Source organism: Gopherus evgoodei, chromosome 7 (assembly GCF_007399415.2).
Source record: "Gopherus evgoodei ecotype Sinaloan lineage chromosome 7, rGopEvg1_v1.p, whole genome shotgun sequence".
Classification (NCBI taxonomy): domain Eukaryota; kingdom Metazoa; phylum Chordata; order Testudines; family Testudinidae; genus Gopherus; species Gopherus evgoodei.
The window spans coordinates 69,630,145-69,646,412 of record NC_044328.1 but is presented as its reverse complement, the minus strand read 5'-3'; the positions used below and the strand labels follow the sequence as shown (position 1 = coordinate 69,646,412).

The window sequence follows — 16,268 nt, the reverse complement described above, 5'->3', positions numbered from 1 at the left end:
CCACTTTGACATTAACAAAATCCTTTGTTCCTTTTTTTCAATGAGAGTTCGTTGAAATTGGCATGTTTTTCAAACCGCTTAGATTCTGACAAAAACATGATTTTTCATCAAAAAAACTGTTTTGTCAAAAAAAATTCTGAGCAGCTCTACTCTGAGAAGGGGATGTCTACAGTTCCTCCTAGCAAACACCATGTGATCAAGAGGGCCTGAGGCCAGATCACACTGCTGGGATATGGGGCACCTTCAGTTATGTTATCCAGGACAGCCAGCTAGAACTAAAATCCTAACTGCCCTGTAGAGAAGAGATTCCCCTGTCCCCCATACGTTCATATAACTGAAGGCATGATGCTACCTGTATACAGCAGCAATAGTAACTTGCGTTGGAGAAATGTATTATGCTAGAGTTAGATCTTGGCCAGTAAAAAATCTTTCCCTGTCCGTTTATAATGTGTGCATGTCATTCTAAGGCAGCCATGTTAATGCCATGAGACCCCATATAGGGCTGTCTTGTATGCTAATTTACTTAAAAAGTCATTTATTTTCAATGGACAAAAAAAAATAAAACCCCTTCTAAGTACAGATGGATAGATGGCTGCTGCAACAGTTGAGTCCAGACCCAGGTTGCAAACACTCCAAAGCAGGGGGTTCTTGGATCGACCCACTATAAAGAAGGGAGTAGTTGCAAATTTAGTATCCAGGCTTAGATTTTGAATGGCCCAAGGGCAGATGTGTCTAGATCACTGGTTTTAAGACAAGTAGAAATGAACCTCAGTTCTTGACTGTGGCTTCCATCTTCTGTGAGTCAGATCCACTCAGAAGTAAGAGGCAAGTGAGGGGGAAAGCTCTGAAGACTCAAAAAGTAGTTGGGGTTCAGTCCAGAGAAGCTATCAAAAGCATGAACACTTCTCCAAGCTATCCAAATCTCCTGAGCCTGCCAGGGCTGTAAATCTCCAGAGAACCAGTTATCTGGAGAGCTCACTGGGAGACCTGCTGCTGCTTTCTGTGAGGATGGCCTTTCTCATGACGCTGTGATGTCTTTAGTCTCAGGAATGCAAAGGGCATGGCAGAAATGCATCAAGCTTTCTTGGAGCCTCCGTGAAGGTTTGGTTGTAGAATGAGACTAAGGGTTGGCTGAGGCGACTGCCCTTGTTTCCTCTATACCAGTTCCTACCTCCCTAAGAAGGATGCTCCTGGAGATCAGAAAGGGGCATTTGGACCAAAACCATCTGGAGTTATACCCCTGTTAGGCTCCTGGGTGAAGGCAGGCAGGACTAGTGACAGGAGCTTGGGATCCTGGAACTGAAGCCGGATTCAGAGCCAGTATCAGGGTCAAGGGTCGAGGGGAGGGTCAAGCCGGAGTCAGAGTCAGGAGGTAAGCCAAGGGTCAGAACCAGGAATCAGGCCAAGGCTCAATACCAGGTACTGGGGTCCATGTTGGGATTCCAAAGGGTCAATGCGGAGCCTAAATCCAAATCAGCACCAAGTTCGATGCCAGTTCAGTAACAGAGAACAGGGTGGTTGTGGCAACTAGCTAGGGATCTGTGTTGTTGCCTGGACCCTTTGTGCTAAGCCCTATGGGCTTCTATAGGGACCAAGAGCCAATCAGGGACTGCTAAAACCATTGTCATCAGATCCCTCGAGGCAGAATGTCCCCTGGGGTCAAACTTTTGTGAGTTGTCGTACATGGGGTGTGGCTGGGTTATGGCTGTTGTTGGGTTACAGTGTGGGGATGTTGGTTAGCTAGTAGCCCTGTGGGTCTTGGTTCAAGTTCTACCAATCCTTATGTCCCTGAACCAAAATCATCCCATGTTATTCTGGGCATGCACCGAAACCAGCCCACGTTGTCCTGGGCCTATACCCTGCACTGGGACAAACCCTGATCCTAACCCATCCCAGATTATAATGGACCCTCAACCCAAACCACCCTGGATATATTGGACCCTGCAATCCTTACTCAGTTGAGGCAGATCCTCAGCTGTGTATATTGTCATAGCTCCATTGATGTCAATGGACTTTGCCTGAGTAAAGGCTGAGCGAGGTTGTCAGTGTTTGCGCCCCTCGTTGTGTTATCACTGTGCTGATGGTTTCATGCTGTGGTTGTGCAGGCTTCTGTAGAAAACTCCACTAGCGAGCAGAAGAGATGTTTCCAGACAGAAGTCTTGCTTTTGACTATGGATATCTTCCACACCATCAGCCAAGGGGCTGGGAACACTGGCTCCTCCAGACCAAGAGGTGAGTGCTGAGCTTCAGATCTTCAGCTAGATAGTTTTTAGGTTGGAGTATCTGACTGTATTCTCTTGAGAGATTTAGAAACGTCAACTGAAATTTCGGTCTGGTATCTTAACGTTGTAGACTGCATGGGGCATTTGAATGCTCCCAAAAGCAAGTGCATTGAAATTCCTGTGGTCCTGCCATGTGGCTGGCAAGCTTCTCCACCGAGTGTCCCCTGATATAAGAAAGATTAAAAATCTGGAATTGAGAGCAAGGACTAATGGGAGTCCGTGTGAACTAATGGCCAGAGTACCTGACTAGGACCTGAGAAATCTGGGTTCTATTCTTGCCTTGCCTACTGGCCTGGTGGGTGACTCTGTGCCTTGATTTCCCCATTTGTAAAATGTGGGTAATGATTCTGGCCTCCTTTGAAAAGCTCTAGGGGTTGCTGTTGTTAAAACATTCTTAGTGAGATGAGAGTGGTGCTGAAGCATGCAATCTAGCAAAGCCAAAATACGACTTAGCTGGCTGTGCTATTATCTGCCTACAAGCGTAGTAGCTGTAGCTGTGATTTCAGATGAGACCTGAGTGAGCTTGCACCTGGGCATTACTTCAGTGGGAAACTTTTTTAAGAAAAACCTAAAGTGATTCAGGAAGTGGTATGGGTGACTTACTAGCTCTCCTTCTTGTGTCTCGGCATGGTAGTGAGGAACAGTCCATTGTGGGATGGATTCCAAATTGGCCGATGGAATTATGCCATTACTAAGTCAGTAACATTCATTGCTGTAGCACCTGCATTGTTCTTGGGGGATGTAACAATGCTGGCTTTGGTCGGACTCAACTGAGAGTACCAATTCAGGACAAATTGCTTGAAGCTGGGCAGTTACAGCCCAAGGCTGGGGTTCCTTTGCACACCAAGGCAAACCAAACCAGCCAAACAGAGAAGAGCATGGCTAACCATAAGTGACATAAGCAATTCCCATAGACTCTCCAGTTCTTCTTCGAGTGATTGCTCATATCCATTCCAGGTAGGTGTGCATGCCGCGCGTGCACGTTTGCTGGAAACTTTTTTACCCTAGCAACTTCAGTGGGCCGGCAGGTCGCCCCCTAGAGTGGCGCCACTATGGCACTAGATATATACCCCTGCTGGCCCGCCCGCTCCTCAGTTCCTTCTTACCGCAGTGTCGGTTGCTGGAACTGTGGAGTGCGGCTTGCTGTCCTCCACGTACCTAGCTCTCCTGTACTCTGTTTGTAGTTGTAGTTGTAAATAGTTTTATAGATAGTTTGAAGTAGTATATTAGTTAGTTGTTTATTATATATAGTTGTTTAACTTGTTCGCGGGTGGGCCGTTGCCCTCCCGCTGCCCGGCACCGGGCTCATGCCTGGTTCGCCGGGCTTCAAGCAGTGCTCGGCATGCAAGAAGCCGATGCCGACTAGCGATCCCCACGACGCGTGCCTCAAGTGCCTGGGGGAATCGCACATCAGTGAGAAGGGTCGTATATGCAAGGCCTTTAAGCCTCGCACAAAGAAGGAGAAGGATCAAAGACTCTGCGCTCTCCTAATGGAAGCGGCACTGACTCCGGCACCGGCGGCGCAACCGGCCACTTCTACTCCGGCACCGGACCGAACCGGCACCGGCAAGACTCCCCGGCACCGTCCATCCCCGGCACCGGGAGCAGATCCAAGACCCTCGACGTCTGCAACACCATCGAGGCAGGCTCGAGTGGAACGCCCGGCATCTACCTTGGCCACGGCACCGCCTGCAGGGCTGCTGTCGACTCCGGGTCCGGAAGGTCCGTCGAGTCCAGCCCCTCCTAGCTCCCCCTTGAGATCAGGGGTCAAACTGTTAGTCCCATCTACGCCGGAAACCTTTGCCTCGGCATGGGACTTGATAGCGCTCACGGAGCCATCGCAGCCTCAGACCACGGCACCCCCTGGATGGGTAACCTCCAGAGGCAAACCGATGCTGAGAGCACTGTCTCCGGAGTCCCGGCACCAATCGCCCCGGAGACGGGAACGCTCGCGCTCAGGGCGCCGCTCGCAGTCCCGGCACCGTTCTCCCCGGCGGTACCGGTCGCACTCGCGGCGCCGATCAGCATCTGCACGGTCCTGGTCTGTCTCCTCTTACCACCAGCACCAAGACTCTAGGAGCCGTTCACCTCAGCGTTCAGCTCCTCGGTCGACCTCCCGGCACTGAGCCGGTGGTAGGTCCCGATCTCGGTCAACCTCCCGACACCGCGTCGGTGGCAGATCCCGGTCCCCACTGCCATCCCGGCACCGCGCTGAACGAAGGTCGCGGTCCCGCTCTCGGCACTGACCTCGAGGCAGATTCCGATCTGGATCCCAGCACCGACTACCACGCCGTTCCCGGTCCCGATCCCGGCACCGATACGGGTCGCGGCACCGATCCTCAGCACCGAGGAGAGCGTTGGCATATAGAGAGGTCTATCAAACTGGCTCAGTGCCTCCGTGGCCTTCAAGGGAACCATCCGTGTCCTCTCAGGCAGAGAGCACCTATGCGTTGGGCCAGAACAGACACTCGGCCCTGTTTCAGGACCCTCCACCTCAGGAACGAGGGCCTAAACAGTGGGGGTTTTGGACCCCATGGGCGTACCGCCAAGCCCAGGGTCCACAACATATTACTCCCCGCCCTGCGGCGGAACGCAGGCCACCTGAGGCAACGGTGTCTATACCCCCTCCCTCCCCGGAAGCAGAAGACAGGTCCAGCCACCAGGACCTAGAGCTCCCTCCAGTGACGGAGGTACAGCCTCAGACAGAACCCCCCGTGGACGCTCTGTTGCCGGAGGTTTCCTCGTCGTCTTCCCCGAATGAGGCAGTGGCGGGTACCTCGTCCTCCAGCCCTTCCCCTCTAGATCTTAGGGCACACCAGGACCTCCTCCGACGAGTGGCACAGAACCTGGACATTCAAGCAGAGGAGGTCTCTGAAATCGAGGACCCGGTGGTGAGCATCCTCTCCGCCGATGCGCCCACCAGAGTGGCCCTGCCTTTTATCAAGACTATTCGGGCCAACGCCGCTACTGTCTGGCAGTCACCGGCCTCCATCCCTCCGACCGCTCGAGGAGTGGAAAGGAAGTACATGGCCCCCTTGAAGGGCTATGAGTACTTGCACGTTCACCCGACACCCTGCTCCCTTGTGGTCCAGTCGGTGAACGACAGGGAGCGCCACGGTCAAGAGGCCCCGGCACCCAAGTCGAAGGAGGCGAGACGGATGGACCTCCTGGGCCGCAAGGTCTATTCAGTGGGGGCGCTACAGCTCAGGGTCTCGAACCAGCAGGCGCTCCTTAGCCGCTACTCCTTTAACTCTAGGGTAGCGGCGGGAAAATTTGCAGAGCTGTTACCACAGGACGCCCGCCAGAAGTTTACCACCATCCTGGATGAGGGCAAAAAGGTAGTGAGGACCTAGCTACAAGCCTCCTTAGATGCTGCGGACTCGGACGCTCAGACCCTTGCCTCGGGGCTTACGATGCGCCGAATTTCCTGGCTTCAGGTCTCTGGCCTTCCACCAGAGCTCCAGCATACTATCCAGGACCTCCCCTTCGAAGGCCAGGGCCTGTTTTCCGCTAAAACAGACCCCAGACTAAAGGACCTTAAAGACAATAGGGTCATAATACGGTCCTTGGGGATGCATACGCCTGCGACACAGCGCAGGCCATTCCGGCAGCAGAACCAACAACAGCAGCGTCGCCCGTATCCTCAGTTCCGTCCACGGCAGGACCTCACCAGGCGCCGCGGCAGGAACAACGAACGCAGACAGTCGGGTGGCCAAACGCGGCAAAACCAAGGCTCTGCCAAGGCCCCTCCTGGACCCAAGCCTTCATTTTGAAGGTGCGTCCGAGGGCGCAGTACCAGTTTCCCCTCCGGATCCTTCCCCGCAGTTCTCCAACAGTCTTTCATTTTTCCTCCCGGCATGGACCCAAATAACATTGGACCGTTGGGTCTTGCGTACTGTGCAGGCCGGTTATCGCCTGCAGTTTTCATCGCTCCCCCCCTCCCACCCACCATCCTCGTCCCTCTTCAGGGACCCCTCTCACGAGCAATTCCTCCGTCAGGAGGTGCACACGCTCCTCGTCAAGGGAGCCATAGAGGAGATTCCAGAGAGCGAGAAGGGCAAGGGGTTTTATTCCCGCTACTTTCTAATCCCCAAGTCCAAGGGGGGCCTCAGGCCTATCCTCGACCTGCGGGAACTCAACAAGTATATGGTGAAGTTGAAGTTCCGTATGGTATCCCTTGGAATCATCATCCCATCCCTGGATCCCGGAGACTTGTACGCCGCCCTCAACATGCAGGACACTTACTTCCATATCGCCATATTCCCCCAGCACAGGCGTTTCCTCCGCTTTGTGGTCGACCGCCAACATTATCAATTTGCGGTCCTCCTGTTTGGCCTCTCTGCGGCCCCAAGGGTGTTCACAAAATGCATGGCAGTCGTCGTCGCACACCTCCGGCGCTGCCGCATTCATGTATTCCCCTACCGCGACGACTGGCTGATCCGGGGCACATCGGAGCTGCAGGTCCGCGACCACGTCCGCAGGATCAGCAGCCTCTTTGCTGCCCTAGGCCTCGTGATCAACGTGGACAAGTCTACTCTGCTCCCCACGCAGAGGATAGAGTTCATCTGGGCCGTTCTGGACTCTACCCTAGCCAAAGCCTTGCTACCCTTGCCCAGGTTCCAGTCGCTGTCGGCCATCATTCTGCGCTTGCAGGCGGCCCCGCTGACCTCTCTAAGAACATGTCTGGCCCTCCTGGGCCATATGGCGGCCTGTACGTTCGTGACAGCGTATGCCCGACTCCGCATGAGGCCTCTTCAATCTTGGCTCATCGCGCAGTACCGGCCGGCCAGACATTCGTTGGACACAGTTGTCACCATTCCCCAAAGGGTACTGGACTCCCTTCGGTGGTGGCTGGACCAGTCCATGGTCTGTGCGGGGCTCCCATTTCATCCGCCCCAACCCTCGGCATCCCTGACTACGGACGCCTCAGATCTGGGTTGGGGGGCGCACTGCGGCACCCAAAGAACTCAAGGCTTGTGGACCCCTTAGGAGCTGGGCCTCCACATCAACATACGGGAGTTGAGAGCGGTCCGTCTTGCTTGTCAAGCGTCCGTCCATCGCCTTCAGGGTCGTTGTGTCGCGGTGTTCACCGACAACATGACGACCATGTTCTACATCAACAAGCAGGGTGGCACCAGGTCCTCTCCCCTATGTCTCGAGGCGATGTGTCTCTGGGAGTTTTGCATAGCCCATGCTGTTCACCTTTCCGCCTCCTATCTCCCGGGAGTACGAAACACTCTAGCGGATCAACTGAGCAGGTCCTTCCGCTCGCACGAGTGGTCCCTCCGTCCAGACGTCGCCCTCTCACTCTTCCAGAGGTGGGGTCATCCCCGGATGGACCTCTTCGCATCCAGGGAGAACAGGAAATGTCAAACTTTCTGCTCCTTTCAGGGTCGGGACCCTGGGTCTATAGCGGATGCCTTCCTGATCCCATGGGCGACCCACCTGTTTTACGCGTTCCCTCCCGTTCCGCTGATACACAGGGTTCTTCTCAAGGTGCGCAGAGACAGAGCTCGGGTGATTCTCATAGCTCCAGCGTGGGCCAGACAACATTGGTACCCCATGTTGCTGGACCTCCCAGTAGCCAACCCAGTTGCCCTGCCCCTACATCCGGACCTGATCACCCAGGACCATGGCGGGCTCTGTCACCCGGACCTTCCGTCTCTGCATCTTACGGCATGGCTCCTGCGTGGTTGACAGGCTCCGAGCTACGCTGCTCTACCCCGGTTCGGAAGCTTCTCCTGGGCAGTAGAAAGCCTTCCACCAGGGCTACTTACTCGGCTAAGTGGAAGCGTTTCTCCTGTTGGTGTTCGGAGAAAGGTCTTCTCCCTATGGAGATTCCCATCACCACTATTCTAGACTACATCTGGTCCCTCAAGGCCCAGGGTCTAGCATTGTCGTCCCTCCGGGTCCACCTAGCAGCTATTTCCGCGTTTCATCCTGGAGTGGACGGATGTTCCGTCTTCTCCCACCCTATGGTGGTGAGATTCCTGAAGGGACTGGAGCGTCTCTATCCACAGATCCGCCCTCCTGCCCCTTCATGGGATCTCAACCTGGTCCTAACTCGGCTCATGGGTCCTCCATTCGAGCTGTTAGCTACTTGCTCCCTGCTCTATCTCTCATAGAAGACCGCCTTCCTAGTGGCCATCACCTCAACTAGATGGGTGTCAGAACTACGGGCCCTCACAGTAGATTCCCCGTATACGGTCTTCCATAAAGACAAGGTGCAGCTGAGACCACACCCTGCCTTCCTTCCCAAAGTGGTCTCAGCTTTCCACATTAACCAGGAGATCTTCCTCCCCGTCTTTTTCCCAAAGCCCCATTCGTCCCGCAGGGAGCAACAGCTCCACTCGCTAGATGTCCATCGGGCGCTAGCATTTTATGTGGACAGGACCAAACTGTTCCGCAAGTCCCCCCAGTTATTCATGGCGGTAGCGGACCAGGTCAAGCGGCTACCGATTTCCTCCCAAAGTTCATTGTCAGCTAAGTGTTTCTTGTCTGGGCACCTATTAAGAATAGTCCCTTCTGAAGAAGCTGACCAAATGCTTCACTGAGGCTACTTAGAATCAAAACATACTGATATACAAGTACATAGCCAATATTCACAACTTCAACCACAAAAATGATACACCCATATAGATAGCACAATCAGAATCAGCAAATCATAACCTTTTCATAGACACCTTACATGACAACCTTTTACAATATTTGCTGCAAATATATAGCAGTGGTTGCAACAATGATCTATACGGTTATGAGTTATATCAGTAACATCACAGGGGGTCTCCTGTCTGAGTCCCCCAAGATCCCAGCCTGAAATGGGACAGCAAGACGGCAGCATAGTTTGTGCTCCAGCATATGACCGAACTGTCCCCTCGTTGTATTCCCTGCAGGCAGCAGTGACCCTCATGGCGGGGCAGAAGTGGCTGTGCCTATGTTGGTGGCGAACGTTTCCTATTTCACTCAGAAGCTGGTGGAGAAGCTTTACAGTGGAATGTTTGCTGTAGATCCTAAGCAAATCCTGCTCTTTATTGCCGAGCAGATCATGTTGGTAAGTAGGACACTGGGGTTCCTTCCACTGTTGTTGATGTATTTTGATGTTTCTTATGTCATGCTGGCTCTGAGATCTGGGAGTTCACAACACAAAGGGCATGATCCACTGGCTTCTCATCATCGTTGCTTATATTGCACTGGCCTCAGTTAAGGATCAGAGCCCCATGGTACAGACTCACCCAGACTACCACAGTTCCTGCCCCGGGTAACACACCATCTCACTTGTTGACCCTCAGGTTTCAAAATATCTTTACAAAAATCCAACCCTTTGTCACTGAGCAATTTTTTTTTAAAAGTCAAAGAATGGTCCCCTTTTTATTATGAACATTTGTGTTACTGTGCCACCACAGAGCTCCAGATATGGACCAGGGTCCCACAGTCACTGCCTGAAACAGCTTACAACCGAAGAACTTTAGAGCCGTACAACATGTGAATCTAGCTTCAATAATTATCTGGCCTCCCTTACTCTAGTATCTGAGCAGCTCATCTTCTCTAATGTGAGGTGAGAGATGCGATGTCCTGGGTCTTGAACAGAGGCCTAAGACCCACCCACCCCTGACAGCTGCTGTATCCTGACCTCTGCTCAATGCCTACTGAAATCTGTTGGGCTGAGAAGCTACTTGCACTATAGCCCCAGCCAAGGCATGCCCCATGGAAGCTCTGATTGGAGGATCTCCTGGCTCCATTGATTGGTCCAACTATGCTATTTAAGCCAGGAGGAGGCACAGGAAGCTTGTCTGAGCAACAAAGTGGTTTCCTGATGTGGCTGCAGTGGATCCTGCTTGTGCCTGTCTCTTTCTCTGCTCTTCTTCCCACCGTGTTCCTGCTTCATGCTTAATCCTTCCCTCTCCTCCAGTTCCTGCTCTTATACCTCACCTTCAGTTATCAGTGACCAGTCCTGGCTCTGACCCTGGCCTCCACCTTCTGACCCTGACTCTGGCACTTGGTATCTGACCTCAATTCTGGTCCTTAGCTTCGATTACTGATTCTGACTCTAGCTTGGCCCCTGGCTCTGGTAACTGGCAGCAGACTCTGGTGCTGACCCTTGGCTTTGTTCCTCACCCTGGATGCCTGCTCTGCCCACTAGGCCTGACTCCTGCTCTGCCCACTAGGCAAGACAGCCTATGTCCCTGTCCATAACAAGACAGTGCTTTTATCTCCATTGTACAGATGGAACCAAGGCATGAAGAGACAGAAGGTATGGAACTGAGGATGAGAAAAAGAAGGTCCGAGAGCACAACTGTCCAAGCCAAAAAACGGGCCAGACTGCCGCCCCTGGAATTGTGCTGCCCCAAGCACATGTTTACTTTGCTGGTGCCTAGAGCCGGTCCTGGTCATCCAGTTTTAGCATCTAGCAGTCAGAGGCTTAGGGACACCCGGAGCATGGGATTGTGTCCCTGACCATCTTGGCTAATAGCCATTGATGGATCCATCCTCCATGAACTTATCTAGTTCTTTTTTGAAACCAGTGGCCTTCACAACATTTGCTGGCAACAAGTACCATGGTTGACTAGGCATTGTGTGAAGAAATACTTCCTTTTGTGTGTGTTAAACCTGCTGCCTATTAATTTCATCAGGTGACCCCCTAGTTCTTGCTTTATGAGAAGGAGTAAATGACAACTTCCTATTCACTTTCTCCACACCATTTGTGATTTGTATAGACCTCTATCATCTTCCCACCTTCCTTTTCTCTTTTCTAAGATGCCCAATCCCAGTCTTTTTAATCTCTCTTCATATGGAAGCTGTTCCATACGCCTAATCATTTTGATTGCCCTTCTTTGCACCTTTTCCAACTCTAATATACCTTTTTTTTTTCAATGGAGCAGCCAGAATTACAAACAGTATTCAAGGTGTAGGCATACCCTGGATTTATATAGTGGCATTATGATATTTTCTGTTTTGTCTGTCCCTTTCCAAATGGTTCCTAACATTTCTGTTAGCTTTTTTTGGCTGCTGCTGCACATGTGTGGATGTTTTCAGAAGACTGTCCACAAATAACAGCTAATTTAGAGCTCATCATTTTGTATGTGTAGTTTGGACTGTTTTTTTCAATGTGCTTTACTCTGCATTATGAATGTTGAATTTCATCTGCCATTTTTTTTTCAGTCACTCAGTTTTGTGAAATCCCTTTGCAACGCCTCACAGTCAACTTTGGACTTTAACTACCTTGAGTAATTTTGTATCATATGCAAATGTTGCCACCTCGCTGTTTACCCCTGTTTGCAGATCATGTCTGAATATGTTGAACAGCACAGGTCCCAGTATAGCTCCTTGGGGCCTTGCACTATTTACCTCTCTCCATTGTGAAAACTGGCCATTTATTCCTACTCTTTGTTCCTATTTTTGAACTGGTTACTGATCCAGGAGAGGACCTTCCCTCTTATCCCATGACTGTTTACTTTGCTGAAGAGCCCTTGGTGAGGGACCTTGTCAAAGGCTTTCTGAAAGTCCAAGTACACTATGTCCACTGGATCACCCTTGTCCACCTGCTTGTTGACACCCTCAAATAATTGTAATAGATTGGTGAGCCGTGACTTCCCTTTACAAAAGCTGTGCTGACTCTTCCCCGCTCTATCGTGTTTATCTATGTTCTTCACTAGAGTTCAACCAATTTGCCTGGTCCTGAAGTCAGGCTTCCCTGCCTATAATTGCCAGGATCACCTCTGAAGCCCTTTTTAAAAATTTGTGTCACATTAGCTACCCTCCTGTCATTTGGTACAGAAGCTGATTAAAGTGACAGGTTACTACCACAGTTAGTAGTTCTGCAACTTCATATGTGAGTTCCTTCAAAAGTCGTGAGTGAATTCCATCTGGTCCTGGGGACTTCTAACTGTTTATTTTGTCAGTTTGTTCTAAATCCACCTCTATTGACACTTCAGTCTGGAACAGTTCTTCAGATTTGTCATCTGAAAAGAATGGTTCAGGTGTGGCAATCTGTTCTCCCCCTGCCCCCTATCCCCTTCAGTGAAGACCAGTAAAGTTGGATAAATGAGGAAACACAAAATTGCTGGGCACAGGCATTTTATTGTTAATTTTCTAAGACTGTGTGTTGCAAGTAAAGAAAAGTCAAAGTATCAGAATGGGAAACCAAACTGTCTTTAATGGACTATGTTGATTATCACTACAAAAGTTTTTTCTCTTAATTAATTAGTCTCTTAGAGTTGGTAGGACAACTCCCACCTTTTCATGTTCACTGTATGTGTACATATATATCTCTTTACTATATGTTCCATTCTATGCATCCAATGAAGTGGGCTGTAGCCTGCGAAAGCTTATGCTCAAATAAATTTGTTAGTCTCTAAGATGCCACAAGTACTCCTGTTCTTTTTGCCAATACTTGTCAGCGTCTCTTTTTTGAAAGTATAAGGAATGGACTAGGAGTAGACTTAAAAAAATTATTTATGCATCCTACTTGGCATTTAATCCAGCTAATATGGGCAAGATTTTCCAGAGCTCAGCTAGATTTCCAAAGAGCCTAGTTGCCATTTAGCCACAGATTTTTCCAAAGTGCTCAGTGCCTGGCAAGCTGAGCTTTTATTGACAACCTGGCCCTTGATGCAGGTGCTGATGGCTTTGGAAAATCTACCCCAAGCCAGCTTGAGGATTCATTGATCCTATTTCAGCTGGGATTTCATTTCTCTTCCTTGAGATGCTTGTTTTCTCTTTAACACTGATCCCTCGCTCCAGAGCTCTCCCGGTAGGCTATTCAGTCAGGAAATCCCCAGCCATGCACACCAGAAGGTTAGAGTGCTTTGAAGTTGCACTGTGTATAACACAACTAGTTACTGTTGCTCTGCAGTGGAAAGTTTTGGCAAACTAGAAGAGACTATCTTTATTTCTGTCTCTTGCACAGTGCCAAAATAGCAGCAACAAATATATAATAATAATAATATGGAGCTAGTTGCATAATGCTCCTGGATGGATGAAATGGCATGCCCTTTGGGTTAGCGCCACTGGGTGGTGCATCAGGAAATGGCCTCCTACCTGCCCCTTGTGGGCTGCTTCAAGATCCAGAGGAATAAGGAGGAAACTGTGTTTCCCCAGAGTGCTGGGGCTGCAAACCTGCCTGGATATTATGTGGGCTGCACAAGGGGAAAGGCTCCCATGCTGCCTAACTCACTGCACCTCTGTGTAGGGACCAGGCTGAAGTTGGTCCTCAGACTAAACAAGAATTAATGTGCATGGGAGAATAAGTTACATGGTAGTAACTGGGTCTGAGCCTACCTCTTAAAACATCTGTGCTGGGGTAACTTATGTGCCGAGGTAGCCAGGACAAGTTGTTACCTGCAACAGCTTAGACTCACTTTGATTCACCTCTAATTGTTGCCTATGAATCAATGAATAGTGGGAGCAATTTTCAGGAGTGCCTGAGGAGCACAAGTTCCATTGAAGGACCCTGGGAATTTTACTCCTGAGTCACTTGGGTGCTTTTGAAAATTCCACTTTTTAAGACCCTCCTTCACCCCACAAAGATAAATAGTCACCTTGGGAGACAATGAACGTGTCAATGTTTAAAGGCTTCCTCTTTAACAGGGCCAGATTTATCCTTGTTGTAACTCTGGGGAATGGTTTTGTCCCATAGATCATAGGGGACGTCATGGTGGAATGACTGTACAGAAGCCCAAGTGGGAGAGGTGGAATGGAAGGGACAAGGGTCTTGTACCAGTCATGTGCCAGATCATGCTTTGCTGTGTTTTAACAGGTCATGGAGAACACCTTTTCCCAAAAGGAAACTGTCATCAGCACCCTGTACAGCAGTTTAAACCGAGCCATCCTGTATTGTCTGTCCAGGCCACAGCAATCACTGCCTGAACAGCTGAGTCTCCTGAACACCCTCCACACCCTGCAGGAACAGTGGGACATCATCTTTGCAACTTACAACTCAAATATTAGCTTCACCATCTGCCTTATGCACTGTCTGTGTCAGCTGAGCTCTGGGAGGTACATGCACTACACTCGGTGTGACTTCTGATTAACTTTCTCTCCTGATGTTTATTGCAGTGGGTGGTGCACACAGAAGAGAAAAGATTTCACATACTCTTTCAAGGTCATGGTGCCAAAGGCTCTGAACGGTGGAAGTTGAGAGCACTCAGTGCCTTGCAGGATCTGAGATTTAGGATGTACTACATCCTAACAAATCACTGGCCCACTCTAATAGTCTGGTACTACATGTGTAATTGCTTGCATTGGTGCACAGTTCCTTCCTGGATTGCTCCCATTAAAATTACTAAATTGAGCGGCATGTGGGATTTTTTCCTCATTAAAGTTTTTGATAAAAACATAAAACAACTTTTCTAAATTTCAGTTTCAACAAGACAAAAAATATTTTAAAATGTCAGTAGTTTTACGAGCACCTGAAAGTGTTTAGTTGAAAATGGCATGTTTTTGTGAAAAATTCTGTATAGTCAAAAACTTGTTTTCCCGTTAAAAATACATTTTGATGGAACAACTTCTACCATTTATATTGCTACGGTGTTGTTGTCTAAAAATATATACAGTGGTATGTATAATGAGGAGCACCAGCTATTAGCAATGGAACTCTTGATTTCCATTTGTTATTTTGAAAAGTGATTGAGTAAACCTCCAGAAAACACCCAACTGATCTGAATTTTATCTGACCCGTCTAAAACCTCTGATGGTTCAGAACCTGGTCTAGAACAGGGGTCGGCAACCTTTCAGAAGTGGTGTGCTGAGTCTTCATTTATTCACTGTAATTTAAGATTTTGCCTGCCAGTAATACATTTTAATGTTTTTAGAAGGTCTCATTCTATAAGTCTATAATATATAACTAAACTATTGTTGTATGTAAAGTAAATAAGGTTTGTAAAATGTTAAGAAGCTTCATTTAAAATTAAATTAAAATGCAGAGGCCCCCAGACTGGTGGCCAGGACCCGGGCAGTGTGAGTGCCACTGAAAATTGGCACACGTGCCAGAGGTTGCCTAACCCAGTCTAGAATCTCACAGGAATAAGCTTTCCTATGGTGTGTTGGCACTGCCCCTTCCAGCTGAGGCCAGGACATGCAATTGCAGAGACTAAACCGGGGCCCAGTCTGCAAGTATGTTTCCAGACTTCAACTGTGCCTCCAAATCTAGGTATGTGTTTTTTGTGGACAAGGTCCTAAACCCATTGAATTTACTGGGACTCTTGTCATTGGTTTCAATGGATGCAGGGTCAGACTTTGTGAGAAGGTTATGGGATGGCTGACCAGTGTTGGTGCGGGTTTTGAAGTTGTCAGGGAATGTTTTGTTGCAGGGCAGTTCGGGTTCATTGGGAGTTGACCTATGAGGATTTTTCCTGTTTGGTGTGTGGGAAAACTAGCAGTTGGCATTGTTGGTGTAATCTTTGTGCGCGATTTCCGCAGTGGTCACTGGGTTTCTGGTAATGGCATGTCTTCTTTTGTAACGTGGGTAGCAACTTTCATTATAAACTAATGAACAGCGTTGTGGGGAAATAGGTGTAGGGGTCAGCTACAACATTCAGATCCGAGGCCACTTCAGAGGTGATCAGGGTAGGCTTATAGCAGAGAGAAACATGCAAATGAAAAATGAGTGAGCAGATCATTTCTGAACCTTCTAACCTTGACGACAACAACAACACAAAAGAGCATGTGTGGATGTCACTTGTATCTGGGGAAGGTCATGGCTGGTTCCTATTTCATGCAAATGCTTTGTTCTTCCCTACTTATGATGTTTTGTGCTTGGATTGTTTTCTGCTGCTACATGAAATTCTCCAGAAAGCAAAAATGAAGGGGGGGGGGGGGGAATCATTACTGAGTACAATCTCTGTAAAGGAGGCAGGCAAGGCAGAACAAAAAGAAGGAATTCTAGGAATAACAGAGAAACTAATCAGGGCTCCTATTTCATTTCTATATGCTGTGAAGCTAGGCACCACTGCAGCACCCTACCCCTAAGCAACTCAAAGCACATTTACA

General features: G+C 49.5%; 1 protein-coding gene across 1 annotated transcript in view; it reads left to right on the top strand.

The window, feature by feature from the left end:
• The window catches only part of WDFY4 (WDFY family member 4), a 255,320-nt gene that overhangs the window by 119,678 nt on the left and 119,374 nt on the right, over nt 1-16,268 (top strand). The window contains 3 exon segments of the mRNA XM_030569859.1: nt 2,106-2,232; nt 9,176-9,333; nt 14,038-14,276. Of these exon segments, the coding sequence (XP_030425719.1) occupies nt 2,106-2,232; nt 9,176-9,333; nt 14,038-14,276 (524 nt within the window).